The following is a 23,257-nucleotide window of genomic DNA, read 5'->3' as shown; positions in this document are numbered from 1 at the left end:
GTTATGTAACATCGCGCTCTCAGCAACCACTACTAGCTCATCGGACACAGCTCACATAACCAAGCAGCTACAGACAACTTGACTTTTCGGTGCTCAAGAACGCTTCGGGAAGTCCTTACGACGCCATCTACATACCGTCAGAGATGAAAGCCCGATCATCTCTCCCTCCTACCGGCTTCGTACCATCAAAAATGGGTGTCCACGCAAAGCACTCCGCCAGTCTTTGGCAACCCACCAAACCCATAATCTCCATCATCATGAAGTCGGCCTTCCGCCATCCAACCGTGTCACTATCCAATCAGTCTGTTGAGCCCGAGCGCACTGTCCAACCCTCGAGGCTGCGTATCAAGCCAACGGCATCCGAGCGGCGTCCTCTTCAAGGATAATGAATGGGACTGATTCCAGATCACTGGCGAGAAGGTGACGCATACATTCTGGGTCAAGGAGATTGGACATGCGCGGGTGCTTAAGTGATAGGGCTTCAGAAGGAGGAAGTCAATGGAGGAGCAGAGATCCAGTCCAGCAAGAAATGACATGATAAAGAGCCCGGCCCAGACGGAGGACTGGGTCATGTCTTCGTCTGGAATCAGCATAACCCCCATGTCAAGCGGTAGTGCATCCCGAGGAATAAATTGCTGTGTAGAGACACTTGTTTCGTAGAGCTGTATAGAGAAGGCCACAGAGAGGGTCAACGTGGGTTTCGTGATTAGAGTGCAACGTCCGAAGATAGACCACAGGCCAATGGGGCTCTGTACCGTTCGTACACGCATACTTGAAGATTTGGTGATCTTAACTTACAGCACTGTCTCTTTCTAGCCTATCATAGTATTTCCGGGTGTAGAGAACACAGATAGCTTTCACTGGCTCACTCGGGTACTTTCTCCTGTCGGAAAACTCGTAACGCATCTCCACGTGCACCATTGTCGGCTTTCGCACTTGTTCGTGGTGTTCGGTTCCAACGCGTTTGGCTCCCATATTACCTCTCGAGTTACTCCGCCAATGACATCGCTTGGCAACCACAACTTCCCAAATACCAGATCTGAGATTCCACATCGAGCTTTGTAGCAACAACCTTTGCGCACCACATAGTAGCCAAGGACTTGGCGCCCGGAAGAACTGCTCAGTCTGGGTAAAGCACGCAGGTAAAAATCGCGTTACAAAATGCTAGAAATGCTTATAAAGTCTTGGATGAGCTTGACAAGATTCAATATACATCAACCCTCTTTGCAGTTCATTCTGGAACAAACATGCACGGTCTCGCTTCGCTCCTTGTGTGTCTGGCCAGTCAGCTTGGTGCGGTAGCTGCTGCCTCACTGACCGACGTTTGCACAGTCGGCTACTGTACTCTAGGTGCCGGGTAAGCCCATACGACTTGCAACCGTTGAACACAGTCACTCAGGACCTGTAGTACTTCCGGAGGTCAAGGCGGACCCACCGTCATCGTATCAACGCTCGAAGCTTTAGAGAATGCTGTCACAGGAAACGATCCTCGCATTGTAGTGGTTTCTGGTACCATCTCGGGTGCGAAGAGGGTGTACGTCGGGAGCAACAAGTCGATCATAGGCCGCTCTGGCAGTGAGTCCTGTCTATCGTGTTTATATAAACCATCTCTAACGAGTTATAGAAATCATTGGTATTGGCCTTTCGATTGTTAACGCAACCAACGTTATCATCAGAAATACGATCCACCAGAAAGTGCCATCGACTTTCGAGGATGCGATTACAATCTTCCGCTCTACAAATGTGTGGGTGGACCACGTAGACCTGAGTGCCGACAGAGATCATGACAAGGACTTTTACGATGGACTTGTCGATGTGACCCGAGCTTCGGTATGGATCCCTAAAGAACCGTACTTGGTTCAAGCTGACAGATCAATGCAGGACTTTGTCACCATCTCCAACAGCTATTTGCATGACCATTGGAAAGGCTCTCTAGTCGGCCACTCCGACAACAACCAAGCCGAGGATGGCGGCCATCTGCGGGTAACATACGCTAACAACCACTTCTTCAACATCGCCAGCCGTGGACCCATGTTCCGCATTGGTACAGGTCATATCTTCAACAACTACTGGAACCAAATGGACGATGCCGTCCGAACGCGTGCTGGTGCTCAATTGCTCATCGAGTCTAGCGTCTTTGAGAACACGAACGATTGTATCTTTGCGAAAAACGGGTACGCTGTTGTGAGGGATGTTGATCTAGGCATTGGCACAAACGAGGCGCCGGTTGGTACGCTCGCGAGCGTGCCATACACGTACACGCTGCTGGGATCTGCGAAGGTCAAGGCGGCGGTTGTGGGCGTTGCGGGCGCGACGTTGGCATTGTGAGCAGCAGCTTTCATCATTTCGAGTACAGTGACGACCAAGTCCAGGCATTGCGAACTGTTTTGGAGGTTGGGAAGAGCATCATTAGAGAGGTTGGGAAGGTGGGGTCGATGTCCGAGCGCTAACAGCGAGGTTCTTCATTGCTCTTCTCGCTTCGCCTTTCGTTTACAAATCTTTCAAGTTCATGCGATATTGCACAAATTCACAGGTTGCCAGCTCATCGTATAGCTTCCTCGCTGGGTTTCCATGTTGTGTAGTCCACTGCAGACGCGTGCATCCCTGAGTCTGGGCTTCTTTTGCCACCGCCTGAATAATCTTCCTCCCATAACCCTTGCCTCGGAGTTCATGGTCGATGTAGAGGCCTTGCAAACCGTTAGCCTTCACTCTTGATGTATATTCAGGGTTGCTGGTCGTCATGGGAGCTTGTCTGCATACCGTTCAAGTGCATGAGTTGCTCCTCGGCCCACGGCGTCTGCATAGGAAAGTAGTGCGCGAGTCCGTACAACTTCTTAGGATCACTCGTATCTCGCAGTACAAGACAGTACAAATCTTTTTGATGATCAAGAATTCGATCGAATGTCTTGCGATACTGTATCTCTGGAAGTGAGGACTTGTAGAAGTCGATGTATAGTTTGAAGAGCCGCTCCCACTCATCGAAATCGTTATGCTTGATGGGCGTGATCCGTGGCTCTAGAGAGGGTTGTTTGGTTGCCATTCTGCAAGACTGCGTGAGCGATGTGATAAATTGGCTGCGGAGAAATGTTCTTTGAAAAGTGGGAGGGAGTGGTTTGCACGTGGGTAATAATGAGATGGTGTTGCGCAAGAGCACACGAGAAGAGGCATCCAAATCATCAAGCAGATTCGCTGAACAAAGTGCTGAGGATATATATTGAGTTTGCTCCGGTTATAGTCTAACCGCAGTATGACTAAACGCGAATTGCGCTCTACACCCAGGGTTTGCTGTCTCGCAAACTACTGCCTCGCTGATAGGGCTGTCCGTGAATATCCGCCCAACCGGATCTTGAGCTGCACAGTTCTAGCCACTTTATCAGACAACCGGGTTCTTCCTCTTCCACTCTTTCGCAACAGCTTCGAATGTATAGAACTCCACTTCATTCCCCAGCCCTTTAGATAGGTAATGATCCTCTCAATCATACCAATCACATGAGCCATACCGCTCATGTCAGGATGCAGCACCAAAGGGAACACCATGACATCAGATTCGCTCATACAATCCACCTCGGTTCTGATCCACTCGAATCTGTCCTTCCACATGTTCTCCACAACACGAGCATCGACAAATCCTTGGGAATTCGGAGAGTGTGGCCAGAATTGCATTGGCGTCATGTCCTCGGCGTACCAATTTGAGGGAATCTTGATGAGCGTCTTCAATGTTGGAGGCGACGGCTTTAAAAGAGGTTTCATCCAGTCTTTTGCCGACGCTTCAGCTTCGTATGTGGGTGCTTTGGTAGGCGGAAGATTGGGAAGATAGTATGGTTTGCTATCGTGATGCGAAAGTGAGGAGTTATAGAGAAAGGAGAATTCCTCTAGCAGTTCTACGGTTGACTCACGTAATTGGTACAGTGGGGAGCGGTATCCAACCGGTCTGCGGCCGTTGAGTTTTTGGCAAAGTGTGATGCAGTGCTCGAGCACTTCGCGTTCTTGGGCGATAGTCAACTAAGGCGCGCCTTCGTGACAATAGCCATAGAGACCAATCTCTGTGCCACTGTCCATGATATTCGCAAACTCTTATGGAATGTTTTCTGCCGAGTGTATCGGTACAAACCATGTAACCTTGTCCTGGACCTCAAGCTTCTTGAATAGCCTTAGAAGTCGATGCACGCCGACGTGTGCAGAGAAAAAGCCCGAGCTGTAATCCGCAAGATTGTTGTCCGGACGTTGACCTGTGCCCAGCCAACCGGATACGGCATCGAAGTTGGCAGAAAGCAGAATTCTAATCTTCGGTCGAGACCGGGTAATGGGCAGCAATAGTGTGCTCTGAGCACCGGATGATTCTGTTGGTAGAGATCCACTGGACAGTGATGTTGCGGCTGCTGATATTGGCTTCTGTGATTGCGTAATGTCCTCTTCAGACCACACAATCCTGCCCTCGTCCCGCCCTCTACTGAGATGCATTGTCCCAAGATATTCCCGGCCGCTCGGTGAGAAGATAGAAACACTGCTGCTCTTGCAACGTCTGTTGGTTGTGCAACCTTCTTTAGTGGGACACTGTTGCATGTCAGCACGTGGTTCATCGCTGTGCAGGCAGAGACACGTACTTAGCTTGTGCCTCTCGCCACATCTCTTTTGGATCGTCCAGCCGGCCCTCGATCAACTTGGTGTCCACCCATACTGGTGCTACAGCCTTGATCCTTGCCATGCCGTTCAATCTGACAATATCATTCTTGACAGTTTTGACGAGGCCATACTATAGCCCAACTTTGCCGGGTGCGTGCTCTACATGCCCAGCCTGGCCAAAGACACCACACTCTGACCCAGTCACTATGATACTGACGTTATCCAGCTCTTTCCCTGTACGAGTCTGACAAGATCCGATGCTCTTAAGGAAGTGCTTGATCGTCAGGTAGGTGCCTCGAACGTTTACAGCGTATGTACGATCCCACAATTCAGTCGGCATGTTCCATATTGAATAGTCTTTAGATTCGTCCGTGATACCGGCGTTGGTGCAAAGGATATGTATCGGCCAAATACTTTAACAACTTCTTCAAAGGAGCCAGATATAGACGTCTCGTGGCTGATGTCGCCCTGCAGGAAGTGCAGATTTGAATTGGCAGTAGAAGCCAAACGATTCGGCTTCAGGTCCTGCGCTGATATCTTGCATCCTTGCTTTAGGAATTCTTGCACAATTGTGCTACCGATGCCCCTCCGCAGCACCTGTGATGAAGACGTGTAGGCCGTCGATCTGAAGGAAAGATTATGTTCTGTCTTCCTAAGTTTCATCTCAATGGTTCAAGAACTTGGGCAGTGGAGAGCATACGACTTTTCGCATAGTGAGGGCGCTAAGGTAACCCCGTCTCGATGCCGATAGGCAGCTTAGATTGAGTTCGGATAAGACCACATCTTGGTCTCAATAGATCTCCGAAGAGTCGGGTTAGGCAGGTTGTGGTGCCTAGTCTAGACTTGAAGCTGAAGTACCGGTAGTCCTAAAATGTATGAAATCGCTCTGGCGCTGGTAGCAGGCCTTCTAGGAGAGCATCCACGATCCCGCACCAAACAAAGCGCCCATGACACAAGCTTATCTCGCATGTCAGCCGTCTTGCCCTTTGCCCTCCAACTGAAGACGCAAGTTGGAGGCACAGGCACGCCATCAACGCGCCCTTTGCCCCTTTAACCTTCCTTTAACGGCAGGCGCGCTCAGTTAGGCCTCAAAATCCATCGAACACTGCGGCATCGAAGGGCAAATCTGGCGCAATAATAGGGAGCAGGCGACCAATGACCGTTCGCCAGCGTTGCTGGCTGTGGGCGATGGCGGAAGAGTAAGCCAATCAGCAGGGACGATGTGTAGGACCGATTAGTTGTGCAAGGCGTCGGCGTGGAGGTGTAGGAAGCAGCTCATTTCGGATGACCTGTACATGCTTTGAACCAATCTTGTATTATCATACACTGTCCAGATAACAGTTCTTGTCTTAGAACTAACTACGAGGCTGAATGTTGCTGGCTTCACATCGGACTCGACGGGCAGTCAACAAAAGTGTCTGAGCGCGCCGGCGGCATGGTCGGCCCGCGTAGGAAGCCGGCCGAGCTACATTTTTCTTCGTTCTGCTTTCTGCGCATCTCATCAAACACCAGCGAAACAATTCGCAATCACACCAGCAACGAGCAGCTTCATGTCAGCTATCTCTGCGCTTTTGTCATGTAGATTGGCTCTTTCGAAGACTCGGCGATATGATACTCTCCACGATCACGAGTTCAATTTGTAGCCTATAGCGAGCCCAACGACCTGCCAAGGTCATCCCACTCGTGTTGCAGTGTCTGAGCGAAAGCCAGGACGACTTTGCGTCTAAAGCATTGGGAGACATTCTCATGATATGACATGTTTTTAAATTTCTATGTTGCTGTGATGCTTACGCCATGGCGTGAAAGCTCCCTGCCCACCAGCTAGAGCTCCTTCTTTCCTCCAGCGTCTGACGCAGGCTGTTGGTCTGCCTTGAAGGCCATAGGCTCTTTCTCTTGTTGCTTCGCTGTTGGGGTAGGCTTCTTGGTTGCAAGCACCCAAATGGCTGCGAGCGCCTCCGATGCCAGCGCAATGATGGCTGCGCAAGCAGCAGTCCACACCTGAATGCTGATGCTGCCCAAAGGTGCGCGCGGGAAGCTCAAGATCCATTCCACATAATATGGCACCCAGCCGGCCGGCAGCCAGAACATGGGCGACTTAGCAAACCAGAATTGTAGGACGAAGCGGAGGCCTTGTGTACCCAGGAAGCGCAAGGTCTTGACGGCGGAATTGAAGGTCGTTTGGTGAGTGCGCAGAGAACCATCTGTTCATGTCTTGTCAGTACCGAAAGTGTGATCAAGAGTCGCGATGTAGTACGTACCCAGCTTCTGGTACTCAGCCACGGCTTTGTTGTGCTGTCGATCGAGCTTCGCCCATTTGCCAAAGTTGTCTTGCGCCGACGTGTTTCCAAGTTCACGCTTCAGCTGCACGATCTCTTTCTTGAGTGCCTCGCATCTTTGCGCACATCCTGAGGTCGGTGTAGGTAGCTTGTTGTAAAGAACCCATAGCTAGTGGAGTGTCAGCACATCATGGTACTTCGAGAGCAGGACAGGAGCCTTACCAGCTCATCGACAGTGCTTGCTCCTACAGTATTGACCAAATGGAGAACGAACTGCAGTGTGAAGACTACCAACAGAAGAGACGGCATGGCTGCGAATATCTGGGGTTTCGTTGCGTGGAGTAGCCTCAGCACATACTTCTGTGTTTGGTGTTGAAGGTGGAGGGGCCACGTTATGTCATCAGTGCCAGTGGAATTGGTAGGTAGCGCGGGCAGGCCCGCCACGCCTAGCTCTTTCCTTGCATGTGCCCGGGGTCTAGACAGATAACATTCCTAAAACAATATATATAGAACGATCCTACGCACATTGTGGAAATAACTGCCTCTGAGGCTTTCAAAATGGATAGCAATCTTTCCTTGCGTGAGCAACAACAGCACATATACGAGTCTTTGAGCCGCTACTTCGAAGAGCATGAGGACGAAGTTATCGAGATTGAAATTCTGCCTCCTGCAATTCTGCCTCCAGACGGAGTCTTGATGCAAGATGGCTCAAGCTTGGGAATACAGAAGAAATCGCTTGCCTTTGCTTTTCTGGCAGCGCGGCAGGCCTTCTTCGACAATAAAACCAACAGTCAAGTTGATCCAAAGGTACAACAAGCTAGAGGCAGGATGTAATGCTGGCAGCCGTGTCCACGAAATTTTCATCAGCCTTGCTGACTCACATGTCAGGCTCTCCAAGCAACCAAAACCATGCTCTTGTTTGACCCAGAACACCTAACGGCCGCGAACTTCCGCAAGCGCAGAATGCTTGCACTGTGGGATACAGGTGACCTGCTCAAGTTCCGGCAAGGTGTACACACAGAGCTCTGTTTCATCGATAGCATCTTGACTTCCCCACTGCACCGACAGACCAAATCGCCAACTCTATGGCATCATCGATTGTGGCTGCTACGACTGATAACTCCTCTGGAAATGAGAAATGCGTCAGGGAAACAAATCGCTGCGATCGTATCCGGTGCACTCAATTCCGTATGCAGGTCTGGAGACCGGCATCCGGGTAACTATTACGCGTGGCAATATGGTCGTCGACTAGTGTATGCTCTCGCCCTTGTTGCCAACGAAATGGATGCACCTTTTCCGGTCGACGGGATCGTATCTGCATTCTCCGACAAAGTGTGTGCCTGGTGTTTTAAGCATCCTAGCGATATCTCAGGCTGGTCGTTCCTCCTCTTCCTGCTCGCACGACTCGATCCTGTCGGGGAGCGTGATAAAATTGTGGATAAGGTCTTGCAGTACGCCAGCAGAGTAAGGTCCGAAAACGAGTCTCTCTGGGTCTTCGTCCGTAATGCTCTGGCGCAGCCCACGGTTTTGGAGGACCATGGAGCACTTCTACACACACTTCAGAACGGTGTCAATGATTCGAACGTAGCAGAACCGAAATCAGCGTATTCACAGCACGTGAAGCACAGTTTGCTGTGGATTGACACCGGTGGCAAGTGGAAATCTCTTCCTTGAAACGGGCATGATCTTGTTGTCTACACGGTCATCGAAGCTTTCTGCCGCGTCTGAACAGCTTCTTGCGAAGATGGTCTAGAAATGATGGCTTTTTCCTGATATTTGGAAGCTCTTCCGGCAGCGGATCTGTACGCCGGTCGTTTGACGTCCAAAAAGTCAACCCATGAGTACGAGAGGTTCGAGAAGCTGCCGGTAGAGCAGTACTCTCGTCTTCAGATTCCGAAGGGCTCAGCCTGCGCATGTCGCGCACCATATACGAAGCCGAGTCATTCGATGTACGTGTTGTCGGTGCCGTGCGTGCTTTTTGTATTTCCGGAACTAGAACCTGCGCACTAGGCTCGTATAGTGTGAGGATCTTCCCCTTGGCGATCATGCGGACTGTAGACTCCCAGTCAAGTCGAAAGTATGATGTTCCTGGAGTGTTGAGGTTTACGTATGGTTTCAACAGGGTCCAGTCGATCTTGTAAACATGTCGGATGTTGACATACGAGTCCCATCGCAGAGTGGCGCCGTCAGCCAGCGCGAGCGTTGGGAAGCGTTTCTTTGCCTTCTTCGAATGTGCGTCAGGGTGATCCGGACTGGGTGAGATTGGCAGATACCAGGAGCGTCGACTAGTGTGAAATTCATTCGACTTGGGGTAGAGTTGGTCGAGTTTCTTACCATGCAGAGACGTAATCTAGAATAAGTCAGTGTAGATCATACTGTCCTAGCGGTCAGCTTACAAGGTGGAAATGTACAACTCGCTCATCGTCTAGTGGCCTTGATACGACAACCACTGGATGGTTGTAGATACCGTCTTCGACAACACCTTTTCCATGCGCCCTCCTCACTGCGCGCTCAGGCAAACCCTCTACCGAAGGTAGCCACATGATCCGGCCCTGCGCGACCTCGACATTGTCTGTTCTCTTCCCAAGCAGCTCCGTCTGCGCTCTCTGCAACACAGTTGGCGAAAGTAAATGCTTTGGCACAAACTCCATGCACGCGCCCGAGTAATACTCTGCAGCCGCCATGGTCGTCGATGTACGCGTCGGTCAACCTGACAGTCCCTCTCAATACCTTATACCTTCACCGAGCCCTGACATGCGGACCTCGAAACGGACCGAGTCATCATCGACCCGGGACTACGCGCCTGACAGTTCGGTACCTAATGCATGTTGTCGTTGCAGCATGAGCCACGCCGTCCAGCTGCCATGATCCATCAAGGTCCAAGAGTTGCGTCGAGAGCCGCCATCTGAACGGCCTAGCGGTATCAACATCACGCTTTTTCCACTTGTGTACCAGGTTTGTTTAAAATTTTAAGGATCTGGAGACGGAGGGAGAGCATTGGATTGGAGGCTGTGTTTCGGTGAGTCCACGTAGGCCGGCACAGGGGTGGGCTTTGAGCCAATCAGACCAGCTGTGACACATGTGGCGTGTTCCGTGTGGCTGTGTCTTGACGAACATTGAGGCTATGGAAATCTACTCCTTGTGGGAGTGCTTGCGGACGAAAGGCTCTTTGACGACTGCTAGGTGAGCACGTTTGCTGAGAATCATCAGATCAATACTCAGTGGAGAAATATGAGGTTGTACTCGGTCATTACATGCTATTGATCTGATCCGGAGTTCCGTCTTCCACTTTGCAACACATGCTCAAGTCCGTATTGCACATTGGCTGGTGACTACCGGACAACAAAATATCATCTTTACATGCGATTTATTGTATTAGTGGTGGCGATCCTTTTGCGATCACCGAGAGTATATGTCTAAGATATGCAGGCGTCATTGACACACCTTGGATCGGACTTCTTCCCGTCCATGCTGTGAAGGCCCGAATATGTACGTAGGGAACGAGTGCTCCTATCCTTTTCATGTAAAGTGTTCATCTTGTCCCAGCTGACAATGCCCGGCTCCTTTTGCACATCGCACATATTGCAGTCAAAGCCAAGTTCTAGACCATCGCAGAGCCCCAAGCTGAACGGGTTCCTGAATACTGACAACCCGAATGTGGCATCTTCAAGCCCTTGTGCCTGACGAGTGTGTCTCTCGACTCCCCTGATCATCCTCTCCATATCCCACTGACTCTCTCTCCCAGCCCTACCGCCATCATGCTCAAGCGCTTACTTCCACTCCTGTCCCTGCCCGCAGATTTCGAGCTTGCCCGCACTCTCGACTGAATCCGCGGCTCAACAGCTCTGAGTTCAAGTTTGTACAAGTCCAATCTAGCACCAAGCCCTTGGAAGTGTCGTACTGGGTGTGCAACTTGCTCGTCCCATAATTCACTCCTGACCGCTTCGCCGTTGGGTCCGTAACTTTTTTGAAGAGGGTGTTTGAATCGATCTGCAGCTGCATGGTCGTGCCATTGGAATATCATGATCAAAGACTCGTCGTCCGTCTTATGCCAATCCTCATCCTCGTCTTCAGGAAAATAAAGCGACATGTTCTTCTCATCGGAGTTCGTGCTCATTAGTGTTGGTGGTAAGTGTGTACTGCTTGATCCAAGGGAGCTGGAGCGCGATACCGAGCCATCATGGGGTAGCTCCGCCCATGCCCAAAAGTCCTTGATCAGATCGCCTGGTCGACTGAAAGCTGCTGATGCTGTAATCTGCATATGCGAGGACAGAGACGAGCGCTTAGGCTCCCAACCAAAGTGCTTGCCGATTGCTGCGGCGATACCGGAAGTAGGTGCTTTCAGCGCCATGATCTCGCAAGGTATCATCTGCTCCGATGATGATGCAGCGAGTGATAGAATAGAGTAGTCTAGATAGATGTGGTGTATGCTTGGCTGGCATACGAGACAAGTAAGAATCTCATTGTAGATGGGCGATGTTGCGTGTGAACACGTCTCACTCGCTGTCGTGATAACCAAGGCGGTCCTGGGATCTAACAAACATGGAGACCATGATGTGAATGCTGAAGGGTGTGATGAAGAGTCGGCTGCATCAATGATGTCATTCAGAAAGGTGTTCAAAGCGGCGTAAGCTCTCGTATGGTGTGAGATATCCTCCTTGAAGGTAAGTGCAACAAGGCACAAATCGACAAGCGAAGGCGCTGATTGCGAAGTGCGAACGGCGTGATTGCGATGATCGCAGGTCCTGCAGCATGGTGTTGAAGGCATATCGATGAGTAATGTGAGATTTGTGTTGTGCAGAATGGTGCAAAAATATGAAGCTCAACCGAGACAAGAAGCCGGGAACGTCTCACGCTGTTAGAGCAAAACGTTCAACGTTCTTCTCCGCCTCGATTTAGCAGGGATTCTGTTGTTCTTCGACTCGGAAACTGAAGATCGTAATTGCGGCTCTGGAGGTGTTCGATGGGCCGAGCGAGCCGAGTGAGGCTGTGAACTAGGAACCTGGAACAAGGTGAGCGAGTGACAGGCGCAACGAAAAGCTTTTAGCTCGGGCCTAGTGAGCAAGGACTTGGAACGTTGGATCGAGATGTAGAGAGCTTTCTGACACCGCTGGCAATTTTGTATATGAAGTGGAAGACACGCGCAATAGTGCCGGATGCAGTTAGTGCAACCTTCTGCTCAGCCACCTGCTCTGCGTGCATGTCCTGTTGCCTCTGAATCAATAGGCACGGATGCGTAAGGTATATTTAGCAACCTCAACGGCAATGGTTTGATATTGCGACCGAGGCATGCGAGCAGCTATTGTGAAACCGCAAGAAGTCTTACGCGGTCTTCGTCACTCAGTTATGACACCTGATCGAGGCGTCGTACACATGTGAGCGGCAACACGGCAGTAAAGGACTTGGTCGTCGCAATGTGAGATTATCGAGCTAACAACGACTGCGGACCTCTAGGATGGCATGAACGATCAAAATAGTCGGAGCTGGGAAGCCTTACACGCAAGGTGGCGATTGCTATGGGAGAGCCGAGGAAGCCTTGTCGAGGTGAAGCTTCGACCACGCTAGACCGTGAGGGGTACGTCACTAATGCCATCTTTTACTCATCGCTACTATCATACTGCAGTTGCGCACCAGCCCACTCTGAGGATCCGATCGTGTTCATTTCGGACGATTGTCGCTGCGTGCGACGACTACGGCGGCATCCAGGTTCCTGCATCATCTTGTAGACCGGGCTGCAGCAGACGCGAAGAGCACACAAGGCAATTGCCCAGAACTTTCGTCGCTTCCCCTTCTCGGGTCAGTGGATGGCGTCGCATCTACGTGCAGTTACTGTCTCACATCCAACAAGAAAGCAGTTCTCGCAAGGTCGACCGAACATCGACCGTTGATCGCATCACACAACCATATCGGTGTCCATAGAGTGGTATCTCAACACCGAGGCAGAGTGTTCACTGACTATGTCCCACATGCTGAACAAGCAGGACTTTGGCGGCACAGCTAATAGAGCCGAACGTATTACGATACGCATTAATAATGTAACCATCGAGGTCAATCATGAGGTAGAGTAACCTCATTCGACCAAGACCTTCTCCATGAATTAGTTCAGTTGCTTTCAAATGGCCTCAAGAGTCGTCTAAGGTGGGAATAGGTCTGGAGCGAGTGAGGCTACGAACACTGGTTCAAGACTGTTTGGAGAGACAAGCAAGTAATTTAGATCGAATAAAGGATTAAAATAGATAGTATCCATGTCTCGTGAGCTCGAGCACTTCAAGCTCTTGCGGACCTAATTGTTCCACCACCGAAATTCATAATGTATACTCCGAAACTTGGTAGACGTAACCCTACGTCACCTTGCCATCAGCATCACTGAACCATGACCTCAGACCTTCGGGGCACCGCCATGCTTAGGGCCGAATACATCGTCGACGAAACCTTTCCAGATCTGTCTGGCCATACCCTCGACTTCCTCGACAGGCTTCTGCAGTTTGGTAGCAACCTGCGCAGCCATGCCCTGGAAGTCGATGTGGTTGCCCTCAGTCATATCAGACATGGCGGACGGGGCGTGGATGTGCGTGCCGTCGGCAGCGACAGTGTGGATGGTCGGTTGCATGACCTGCTTGATCAGTCCAAAGCTCTCGTATCAAGCAGTGGGCAGAAGTACCGGCTGTTCAGCCTCGGCGGCAGCAGCCTGTGTCGCTGAAGACGTGGCAGTCGACAGAATGATGGGCACACGGATCTGGGTGGGTGTGGTCTGCGCATCCGGGTCAAAGTCCGGGACGTACATGAAGTCGATGGTGGAGGTATCGTTGACAGCCTTCAAGCTCCGACTTGTGTTGAAGTGACGCATGACATTGCCAGTCTCGTGGGTCCAGGCCGCAGCTTCAGATGAGGGCAGCTTTGGGCCCAAAGAGCCAAACGTCGGCTTGTCCGAAGTAAGGAGCGACGAGGAGCTGGTCGCTCCGGTCATGTGCAGGCTGCGGCTCTGGGTCTTGAGCAGACGGGGTCCTTGTGTCTTGAGAAGACGAGGGCCTTCCGTCTTGAGGAGGCGTGGCCCCTGTGTGCGGAGAAGGCGGGGACCCTCAGTGTGGATACTACGGGTCTGGGTCTGGGTCTTGAGCAAGCGTGGACCCTCAGCAGTGCAGAGTAGACGTGGGCCTTCTGTCTTAAGGAGACGAGGGCCCTGGGCGTCAAGAAGGCGAGGGCCTTGAGTGCGGAGAAGACGTGGGCCAGACATGATGTTGTGGTTGGGGTGTTGATTTGAGAGCAAGGTGGAGGAAGAAGAGTAGGAGGTGTGGCAGGAGCAGATAAGCTCAGTATTTAAGTAGAGGTTATAAGTTGTAGTAGTACCGGATGGCTGGAATGTTGCGCACTTCGAACAGGTGCAGCTTGGCGAGGCTCGGAAGCTTCTTATCAAGTGAACTCGGAGGAAAGGAGGAGTGGTGGATCGAGCAGTGACGAGGGGAGGGGACCTCGGGTTTTTGAGCGTCACCTCGGAACCCTAGCCTTCCCTGGCTCCTTCCTCTGATGGCGTGAGATAGGAATTGCGTTTCACTCGCACTAAACGTTCATAAAACGCGCAGCAGCAATTGGTGTGATCTGCACTCTTGGACACAGCATGCGAGTTGGTCCTCAACATGGATGCGCAGGGAGCTTGGGCCCGCTGAAACCGCCCGTCTACGCTGGAATGGGCTTACTGCTGCACCCGGGCCAATGGTAATGATCCACTCTACAGCTAAAGATGGCACCCCGCACTTTCGTTGCTGTCTGAAAGCACGATCGATGCATTCAGAACACCTGAGTCTCACGCGGCCATATGCGAGACTTGCGAGACTCTGGCTGGTTCGGTTTGGCAGGTCTGGCATTGTGTCTGCTGGCACACGTTGCCCAGCGCACTGCAGCAACGCGCAACAAAGTCGGTGTGCACGGCGATCACTTCCGTCGACCTTGCGCACGTACAATGCCACAAGGGTTTCTCGCGAATCGCATCATTTCATCTGGCTGCCGTGAGTAAGGTTGGGAATGCTTGTGCCTTCCCGCGGGTGCTGTGCCTGGAGATCGGCTCTCCGCCCGAGCACCGCTCGCCTCATTCAAGCATGACGAATGCGGTTGCGATAAGAAGTTGCCAATCACGACACTCGATCAGGCTGGATCCCGATGAAGTGCGACTGGTGGAGGACTGTCGTCATGTGGTCTTCAGAGTGATAACAGGCGGCTCAACAGCTGAATGTTTGCACAATCAGGATCGAGCGCAAGCTCCCGCGGCAGCCGATTGATACGCGAGGCTGCTCCCGCGGGAGTGTTACGGCAGCGTTCGCAAAGTCTGCTCAATCAGGTCTGGCAGCGGGGCAGTGTCGGTGTCAGGAACGAGGCTGGGCAGGGGCCGTCTTAGGGCTTAGCTTACACAAACGCAGAATCAGTCACGCAAAGCAACGGCCGTGCGATCCGCAACATGAGCAAGTTGGAAAAGGAACTACTAGCACCTAGTCATCATGCTGTTTGATCCTGCTTCCTTTGGACCCTTGATGTTCAGTGGGGCACTAGGTGCCATCTCTCCGCCTACGAACGATGAACGGCGGGGTAGGCTAGCTAAAAAGCAGCAAGTGATGAATCTACTATATCTTCGTATTATTTCAAATCGTCTGCATCAATATCTCTCAAGGCGGACGAGAGTTCAGACCGGCCTGGTGGTCTAGGTACGCTCAACAAGCATCAGTCAATGCAACTCACTCCCTAACAACCAACCAGTGGTATGATTGTCGCTTCGTAAGTTAGATCCAGTCACGACAATTCAGGATCGTATAATAACAATTCATCAGGGGTCCTATGCCCAGATATCTTCGGTATCGTTGATTGTGACAGGCCCCGGGTTCGAATCCCGGCCAGGCCCTTTTTTTCGTTTTTGCTGCGTCGATCTCTTTTGCGCCATCCTCCGCCTACTCGGGAGATGTTTGCTGCGCTTTTTACTACGGTCGGCATTACTGCTCTTCGCCTGATAGGCTGGACCTATTTGATGCACTGCAGCACTGACCCTTATCAATTCTCTAAAAGATGTGCGCCTAGGCATCTTCATGCTGCTCATTTCATCAAAGTTCGTGCTGCTGCTCGCCACCCTACAAACAACTTTCCCCCCCAGAAACAAAAATAAGACACAAACCACTGCATGCGAGAAACACGGGAACTCGTAATTTAACAAACTCGGTAGACATCGCGGCCGTGTGCTGGGTCGGAGCTTTCAATTTCGGAGGCTGGTACTTGCTGAAGCGGCAGGTCCGACGCCAAAAGAGCTGGAGTCAGCGGAGCCGATGTCGATATCTTTGTTTTTGGCGCTGCAGCGACGAGGCTTGGCCTTCTTGCGTCCTTCGATCGCCGGTATTGGATCGAAGAGCATCGTGTCGTCATTCTCAGCTGCCTTCTTTGTATTCTGGTTTATCGGCAGATCCAGGAGCATCTCGTCTTCGTCTTCAGGACCCTTATCATGAGCTGGCCCTCAATCGTGCCCTTGCGTTCAGGAGCAGAGGGCCTACCCCCAATGTCGGATACATATGAAGCTTTAGCCTTGCTTTTATCACGGGTTGAAGTCTTCTGCTGAGTCTCGATCCAATCATGATCGTCATCGGACAGCTCCTCAGCAGCCTGGTCGCTCTCGTTTGTGACGTCTTGAGTCCATGGCAGATTGTCGAATACGGCGATGACCCCAGCAGGACACGTTGTCCCGACTTTCATGACTTGTCGATCGATTCCAGACCCAACGCCTTTGAACTTGCCCTTGTTCCTGACATTGCCGCTGTAGAATGGTTGACATAGGACTTGAGTGGCCAATATCAGGTAAGTGGCTGGGATGTGGCGCTCGTATAGATCCATCTCTGTCATATTGGCAAGAGCAAGCAAGGTCCGCCAGTGTGGATGATGCTTGTAGGCTGCTTTTTGTACAGAAAGCCTTGATCTTGTTGTATACCGAGTTCACATGTAAGGATCCCGGGCAAAGATCAATTTCACTCCCATTGGGGTAGATATCAGCGAGGAACCGATCCAGAAGCCAGAGTACATCGCCAGGTTGGGCAGAGCGGCGGTTTCTGACTTCTTCAACATGTGTCTGGAGCCACCTTGCCCGCAGCACGCCTGACGTGGTTGGAACGATAGGAAGACTGCTTTTAGTGTCGAGATCAGCGAAGAAACGTTTAGGGAGGTAAGGCTCGTTTGATGAAAGATTCTCAGAGCTGACGACACCAATGGTGGGACCAATCACCTGGTTCACAGACTGGCCTGTGATGTGCTCCCAATGAACCAAAAGTTGGTCTCTGTTTGCTTGGGTCTGCAACACAAGAACAAGGCTGACAATAGAAAGCGTCTCAGCTTTGGATTGCCATGCTCGTTAGGCATACATCCTCGATCTCCCATAGAGACATTAACATGGTTGCGAATATCAAGCCCGGTAGCAGTACTACTGTATGTTAGCACTCGTGCTGCTAACTGCAAAGGTTTTGTAATGGCTTACTAGACCAGAAAGCGTTTCTCAGAGTCCAATAATTCTGGGATAGTGTTGCTCGGGAAACAAACAGGTTCAAGGGATTGCTGTTGCCCACCAATTTCTGTCCAGCGGAGCTCGTGAACTTGCCGTACGCCAAGTCCCACTGAAGGCTTTGCTCGGATGTCCAGCTTGAATGGGCCAGCTAAGCCTGCGGCAATCACAATATTCTTTTCCCTTCTGTCTCTCTGATCGCGTCCAATCTTCGCCTCCAGAATCCCCTTGTTGGGCTTCACGAGGTCCTCGTTCAGGTTTCGTGCTCGCCTAGCTTCTTCGTCGGCTTTCGACGTGATTGCGCACCCAGACTTGGGGCGCGCAAACACTTGTCCGAAAGGGTGTTTGACGTCTAGTTTAGCCAACAAGTACGCAATTAAATCCTCGAAATTTCAGCCTGTAACCGTTCGCGTAAGGGACCGGCTTGTTCTGATGGAGAGATATCGGCTTGCCCATGGCATCCCATGTGAGAGCGACGACCATGGCAATCTAGCCTTTAGCTTTGTCTATCAAGATACCGGGGTGACAGAGCATGCCAGGGTGATAATATGGGATAAGAACAAGCTCTTGGCCGTTGGCAGTGCCGTCGATGCGGTTGAATGCAGCGATTCGAGGTCGAATAAGCACGTTGTTGAGCCAAAAAAAAAAAAAAAAAAAAAAAAAATTGCGTCACCGCCACGGCGCTCCGCGTTTGCTGGATCTGAAGTTGACAGGTTCCTTGGCTTCGAATGATGCGAAGTTCTTCGTGGCCGCCTAAGCAGGCTACGTTTAAGTTAGCAAGCATATGGTAATTTATCACTAAGATTGGAAAGTGTACCATGCCTCCTTACGTTAGAACAGCACACGGCTTCAGAACCTGCGTATAACAAGCAGTAAACCGACTAATAGCTGAGTGATTGTTCCTATGCTTGACAAACCACGCAAAGTAGTCAACAAAAGGCTATAGAGGGCGCGCTGCCAGACGCCCGGTGAGATCCCCGTTGTACGGGGTCAACAGATCCTCCCAGTAACCGAAGTGATTGATCAGTGCTGTCATGACATCCGCAATATGACCGACAGCCTCAAAGAACGGCTTCTCGTCTCCCTCGTGGTTGTCGCTAAGATCAGAACTAAGGGAGATCACGAGAGCAGATATATCTGGAAGCTCCTGAAAGGCACCTTGTCGCACTAGCATATCCTGGGCTGTCCTAGTGAACTCGTGCATGGACCTGTAGCCTTTGCGGGTAGTCTCATTTTGAGCAACATAATTCGCAACAGCATCCGCATACTTGCCCAGGTTTCTCATAGAAAGCTCTGAACAAGCTGTCAATGAACTGAGCAGGTTATATGTGGCAGTCTCGAGCGTATCGAAGACCATCTTATCGTCACTACTAAGGGTGATAAAGTCCTTTCCATCCTGCTCAGTGTTTAGGACGCCATCACCAAACGGTGCAATAAGCACCTGTTCTGTCGTGTCTTGCCGATTCTGAGGCGTATTTTTGTATGATCTTGCATCAAGACCTCAAATACCTTGGCAGCGGTCACGACATGTTGGCAATGCGTGACTGCAGTAGCATTAGACCGGCCAAGAAAAGACCTAAGCGATGACGAGTACAAGGCTTGAATGCCGCTTCCATGGGTTGTTAATGGTCTGAACACAGTATCTCAGAGTAATCGTTGCAGGGTTTTGCATCGCTATAACCATTTCCCACCAGACATACAGGTTTCGATTCATGTAGTAACCATCGAGGTTCATGATCTCAGAGACCTTGCGAGCTTCGACAGCAGAGAGGACGAACTCACGAACGTAGTAGACTGAAGCGATAGTCCTTTTGAACTCAGCTTCCTTTCCCTTGTTTGACTTGTTGTTTGGGGTGACCTGTGCCAGATTGATAATGTTTTGGAGTATGGACGTCGGAACAGTGACTGAATCTTCGAGGAGAAGATGCCACTCATTCTGCTGGTCAAGACTGCTCATTTTCAATAATGGACACATTTACGACGATTTTATGAGTACGTATACATACCTCTTCGGTAGACACCACAAGGGCAACATTTCGTTGAACAACTGTAGGGGAATACCCTGCACCACTAAACAAGCCAAAAGGACTGAACGCAAATCTTTACGCAGTTGCCCGAGGTTGTTGTAGACTCCATCAGGTAACTTCACAGTGGTAGAGCACCAGTACGTGGACGATTGTTCAGGAGCTTGCAGGTCCTTCACATAGCCTATTGCCTGCGCGCGCTCACGCGGCACATCAGTTCTAGTGCGGCGCACCTTCTCGAGAATTCGGACGGCTTCTCAACCCTGTGGTCCTGAAATCGTTTGGCCCGTTGGTGCGGGCGCTTTTGGGCTAGGACCAGGATCGATATCCATAACTGGGGTTTTGTGAGCAAACCAAATCTGTACTGGCTCTGATTATCACAAAAAGACTTAGGCGGAGGACTTACCTCGATCGTCTGGACACGATTCTCAAGGTTGATTCAATAGGGAAGGTGGGAGGTGAGCAGGTTGGGGGCAGCAATGCGGCAAAGCATCGTCAGGAGTACGTAGTGGGCCCAGAGTTGTCAACAAACAAAATTGATCGACGTTTTGATTCGTAAACAGACCAAGCAAGAGCTGTACAATGTGCACGCCCAAAATGGTATCCAACAGGCGATCAATTTTGTTTGTTGACAATTCTGAGTGGGCCACATCCCGAGTTTCTCTGACTTAGTTCATTCAAAATTGTTGTGGCCAGGAACGTGGCCGATAGATGCTAGGCGAAGTGAAGTGGAAGGATCGCTGGCGGACACCCAATAGTAGCTCATGTGTGTCAAACACCATGGTGATGGTAACATGCCTGGAGTTCCATGTCAAATACGCACAATGACAAGTTGTTGTCGTTCAGATCTATCACAGGGAGGAGTGGAAGGAAACAGGAGTTGAGATATGTCTCCCTCCATACGCAATCATCAGCAAGATACCAGCAGATTTTAGCACAAGAACTGAACGAGCGAGATCTCAAGATGCTAACCAAGCATTTCAAGACAGTGATAACAGATAACGGACAAATTTCTGCAGACATTTAAGGTTATCTGATGGTGTGCATGTCTCGACCAGAGTGGCTGAGCAAGCTGCAAGCTGAACCGAAATAGGCGGACGAGGAGAGGAAGACAGGCACCGGAGCGGTAGCCAGGAGCGGCTATGGCTAACAGTGTCAATTGAAATTCAAAAGAAGACAGAAACAAATAGCAAATATCGAAACAAATGATACTGGAAGATCATACCCGCCACACGACAGTTGCTTGCACGTGTATTTTGACTTGTCGTCGACATGCTTCTTACGATCTCACTTAACACCAAACTTTGAATTACAGGTGTTGATCCCATATCTGTTACAGGAGCTGGACTTCTTGCTCTGTGTCCAGTGTACCATAGGATTGGATGAAGGCCCGGTCCCGCTTAAGTCTGCCGTGAGAGTACGGGCCTCGGCTTCTAATTGAGCCAGGCTATTCGATGACGCAGACTACAGAGATGTCAGGAAGGTGTGAATTCTCACGGTAAGCGACATTCGTAATCGAGGATTAGCAGTGGCTGAAGGCAGCGAAAATTTGCTCATATTGTCAAATGACGATGGAAGATGAGGTGACGGAGAAGGCACTGCAGGGGTCCGGGTCAAGCACTGGTGGAGCCTGTGTGCTTGCAAGCGGAAACGTGTGGCACGGGCCTTCCGAGGCCCTTCATCCCGCATTTTCCCCAGTTGCCAAGACGTTCCAAGACGGGCGATCTTCCTTCTTCAACGATGGATAATCTGGGGATAGATTGTTCCACCACTCAACAGTACCTCTCTCAGCCATGGTACATCTTCATCTTGCTGCTAGATGCCACGACCCGGCTTGTAGACGATGAGCATCAGCTCTGCAGCAACGATATCGACGGCATATGCGGACATGCAGCCTATTTCCCCCTCGCCCTGTGTGCGCCACGGCGTGCTGTGCCGGAAGAATTGCAAAAGGTTTACGAGGGCGTTCCAGCGACCTGGATTGAAGATGCTTTCATTCTGGGCAGTATAAGTACCATTCTCAGCGGTCCGACTCCAATGTAGCCAGAGCTTCTTCGGTCCTTTTCTCGTGTACTATTATCTAAAATCAAGATGAAGCTCTTGCTCATCTCGATTCTTTCTCTTGCGTTCGTAGCTATAGCTGCCCCTTCAGGAGCCGACTACGATCTGGTTGGTTTCGCCAAAAACAACCCAATTGGACCGACCACTGGTGGCGCTGGCAAGGAAAGCAAGACTGTGACAGTCTCTTCTGTCGATGCTCTTGTCTCAGCTGTTGCTGGCACAGAGCCAAAGATCATATATGTTAAGGGCAACTTCAATCTGACAGCGCGCCTGCGACCTGGCAGCAACAAGGTACATGGTGAATCCGACAACCTATCCCCGTGTCTTCTAACCTGTTCAGTCAATCATCGGTGTCGGAAAGGGCGCAGAGATCACAGGAGCAGGTATCTCGATCGTCAATGCGACAAACGTCATCCTCCGCAACTTCGCCATCCGCAAGATTGTGAACAACGATGGCATCACCATACAGAACAGCACTCGCGTCTGGATTGACCATAACGGTAAGGCCCTTCAGTTTTGACATTCTGGCCACTCGCTGATAAGTACCAGAATTCAGCTCCGAAATCTCTGTCGCGATTGGTTCGGATTACTATGATGGGCAACTGGACATCGTTCGAGCTTCGGACTGGATCACTGTCTCTTGGAACTACTTCCACGACCACTGGAAAAGCTCTTTGATTGGTAACAGCGACGCCCTGAGGGATGTCGACACTGGCCATCTCCACGTTACCTACCACCACAACTATTGGAGGAACTCTGGCACTCGAGGACCCGCTGGCCGCTTCGGTCACCAGCACATCTACAACAACTTGTATCAAGACTTCCTGTACCAGGCTATCCATAGCCGCAGCGACAACCAGGTTCTCGTTGAGGGCAATGTTTTCACCGGTAACACACGGGAGGCATTGAGCACTTACGGGCTCGTTGTTCCTGAGGACAGCCCCAACACCAGCCCTGATGGCGACTTTGAGATTGACGGATTTGCGAACCTTGGTGCGAGTAGGTGTTCTGGCATGCAAAATTTAAGATAATATCTGACAGATTCACAGAGAACGACTTTGGCAAGGCCCGCGTCAACATCACCCAGGTTGGCAACTTCACCAAGGCTCCTTACAAGTACAAGCTTACTTCGCTCAAGGACGTCACCAAGGTCGTCAAGCGGGGTGCCGGTATTGGAAAGATCTAGAATGATTCTGCCTCGCTAGACTCGGAGTGAAGACGATAGAAAGCAATAAAAATTTATCATTTTACGGTTCGCAGTTTTCTAGATCTGGTTAGACTATTCACAATCTGAGAGACACAAGTAGTTCTGATTAGGCGCTTAAATTTCCTGTGATTCGACGTTGTACAGCAGAGGTACTTGTCCACGTTCTTTCTTTTTTGCTTGGTTCATGGTACCATCCGGCTACAACGCACTTCTTGCCAAAACCTCTTGACCTTCGTCTCCTAGCACCCACGCTCAGACAGATCACAGAAAACGAACGACACGCCAAGTCAACTCATCTGAAAAATCAAAACAAAAGAGCGACCCGGTTACCGCACATTCTGGCTGAAGCTTCCTTTACCTACCAGCCAATGTCAAGGGAAGAACAAGCTTTTTGAGACACTTGGTCAAGCGTTTCTGCTCGTCGCGTCTATTACATAGCGCCCCAAATTCCTGTACTGAATCCCAAGTTCAACATGTCGAAACTCTATGAGATATTGGGCATAGAGCAACATGCTTCATATGCAGCGATCAAGGATGCATACCGAGC

The 23,257-nt window shown here is 50.8% G+C and overlaps 8 protein-coding genes across 8 annotated transcripts, besides 1 other annotated feature; 2 read left to right on the top strand and 6 right to left on the bottom strand.

The window, feature by feature from the left end:
• Positions 1-1,247: 1,247 nt before the first annotated feature.
• EKO05_0007197 (Pectate lyase) lies at positions 1,248-2,328 on the top strand (the record flags this gene model as incomplete). The annotated part of the gene is made up of 4 exons (XM_038944502.1): positions 1,248-1,357; positions 1,409-1,575; positions 1,625-1,830; positions 1,882-2,328. The coding sequence occupies 4 exons, from the start codon at positions 1,248-1,250 to the stop codon at positions 2,326-2,328; spliced, it is 930 nt and encodes a 309-aa protein (XP_038792342.1).
• Positions 2,329-2,490: 162 nt separating this feature from the next.
• EKO05_0007196 (D-amino-acid N-acetyltransferase) lies at positions 2,491-3,040 on the bottom strand (the record flags this gene model as incomplete). Its single annotated transcript, XM_038944522.1, has 2 exons — positions 2,491-2,687; positions 2,761-3,040. The coding sequence occupies 2 exons, from the start codon at positions 3,038-3,040 to the stop codon at positions 2,491-2,493; spliced, it is 477 nt and encodes a 158-aa protein (XP_038792343.1).
• A 1,034-nt stretch (positions 3,041-4,074) lies between these two features.
• Positions 4,075-4,705, bottom strand: EKO05_0007195 (uncharacterized protein; the record flags this gene model as incomplete). The annotated part of the gene is made up of 2 exons (XM_059636989.1): positions 4,075-4,522; positions 4,605-4,705. The coding sequence occupies 2 exons, from the start codon at positions 4,703-4,705 to the stop codon at positions 4,075-4,077; spliced, it is 549 nt and encodes a 182-aa protein (XP_059492972.1).
• Positions 4,706-6,444: 1,739 nt separating this feature from the next.
• On the bottom strand, positions 6,445-7,208 carry EKO05_0007194 (GET complex subunit get1; the record flags this gene model as incomplete). The annotated part of the gene is made up of 3 exons (XM_038944558.1): positions 6,445-6,824; positions 6,882-7,068; positions 7,122-7,208. The coding sequence occupies 3 exons, from the start codon at positions 7,206-7,208 to the stop codon at positions 6,445-6,447; spliced, it is 654 nt and encodes a 217-aa protein (XP_038792345.1).
• Positions 7,209-8,601: 1,393 nt separating this feature from the next.
• On the bottom strand, positions 8,602-9,583 carry EKO05_0007193 (uncharacterized protein; the record flags this gene model as incomplete). Its single annotated transcript, XM_038944511.1, has 2 exons — positions 8,602-9,249; positions 9,296-9,583. The coding sequence occupies 2 exons, from the start codon at positions 9,581-9,583 to the stop codon at positions 8,602-8,604; spliced, it is 936 nt and encodes a 311-aa protein (XP_038792347.1).
• Positions 9,584-10,669: 1,086 nt separating this feature from the next.
• Positions 10,670-11,667, bottom strand: EKO05_0007192 (uncharacterized protein; the record flags this gene model as incomplete). The annotated part of the gene is made up of 2 exons (XM_059636988.1): positions 10,670-10,722; positions 10,779-11,667. 2 exons carry the CDS (start codon positions 11,665-11,667, stop codon positions 10,670-10,672), a joined length of 942 nt encoding a protein of 313 aa, XP_059492971.1.
• A 1,611-nt stretch (positions 11,668-13,278) lies between these two features.
• On the bottom strand, positions 13,279-14,133 carry EKO05_0007191 (uncharacterized protein; the record flags this gene model as incomplete). The annotated part of the gene is made up of 2 exons (XM_038944514.1): positions 13,279-13,512; positions 13,561-14,133. The coding sequence occupies 2 exons, from the start codon at positions 14,131-14,133 to the stop codon at positions 13,279-13,281; spliced, it is 807 nt and encodes a 268-aa protein (XP_038792349.1).
• A 3,923-nt stretch (positions 14,134-18,056) lies between these two features.
• Positions 18,057-18,082: a tandem repeat.
• Positions 18,083-21,533: 3,451 nt separating this feature from the next.
• EKO05_0007190 (Pectate lyase) lies at positions 21,534-22,689 on the top strand (the record flags this gene model as incomplete). Its single annotated transcript, XM_038944550.1, has 4 exons — positions 21,534-21,794; positions 21,844-22,003; positions 22,053-22,502; positions 22,553-22,689. The coding sequence occupies 4 exons, from the start codon at positions 21,534-21,536 to the stop codon at positions 22,687-22,689; spliced, it is 1,008 nt and encodes a 335-aa protein (XP_038792352.1).
• Positions 22,690-23,257: the final 568 nt, after the last annotated feature.

This window comes from Ascochyta rabiei, chromosome 12 (genome assembly GCF_004011695.2).
Source record: "Ascochyta rabiei chromosome 12, complete sequence".
In the NCBI taxonomy this organism is placed as follows: Eukaryota; Fungi; Ascomycota; class Dothideomycetes; order Pleosporales; family Didymellaceae; genus Ascochyta; species Ascochyta rabiei.
This window is presented reverse-complemented; position numbering and strand designations above follow the sequence as displayed.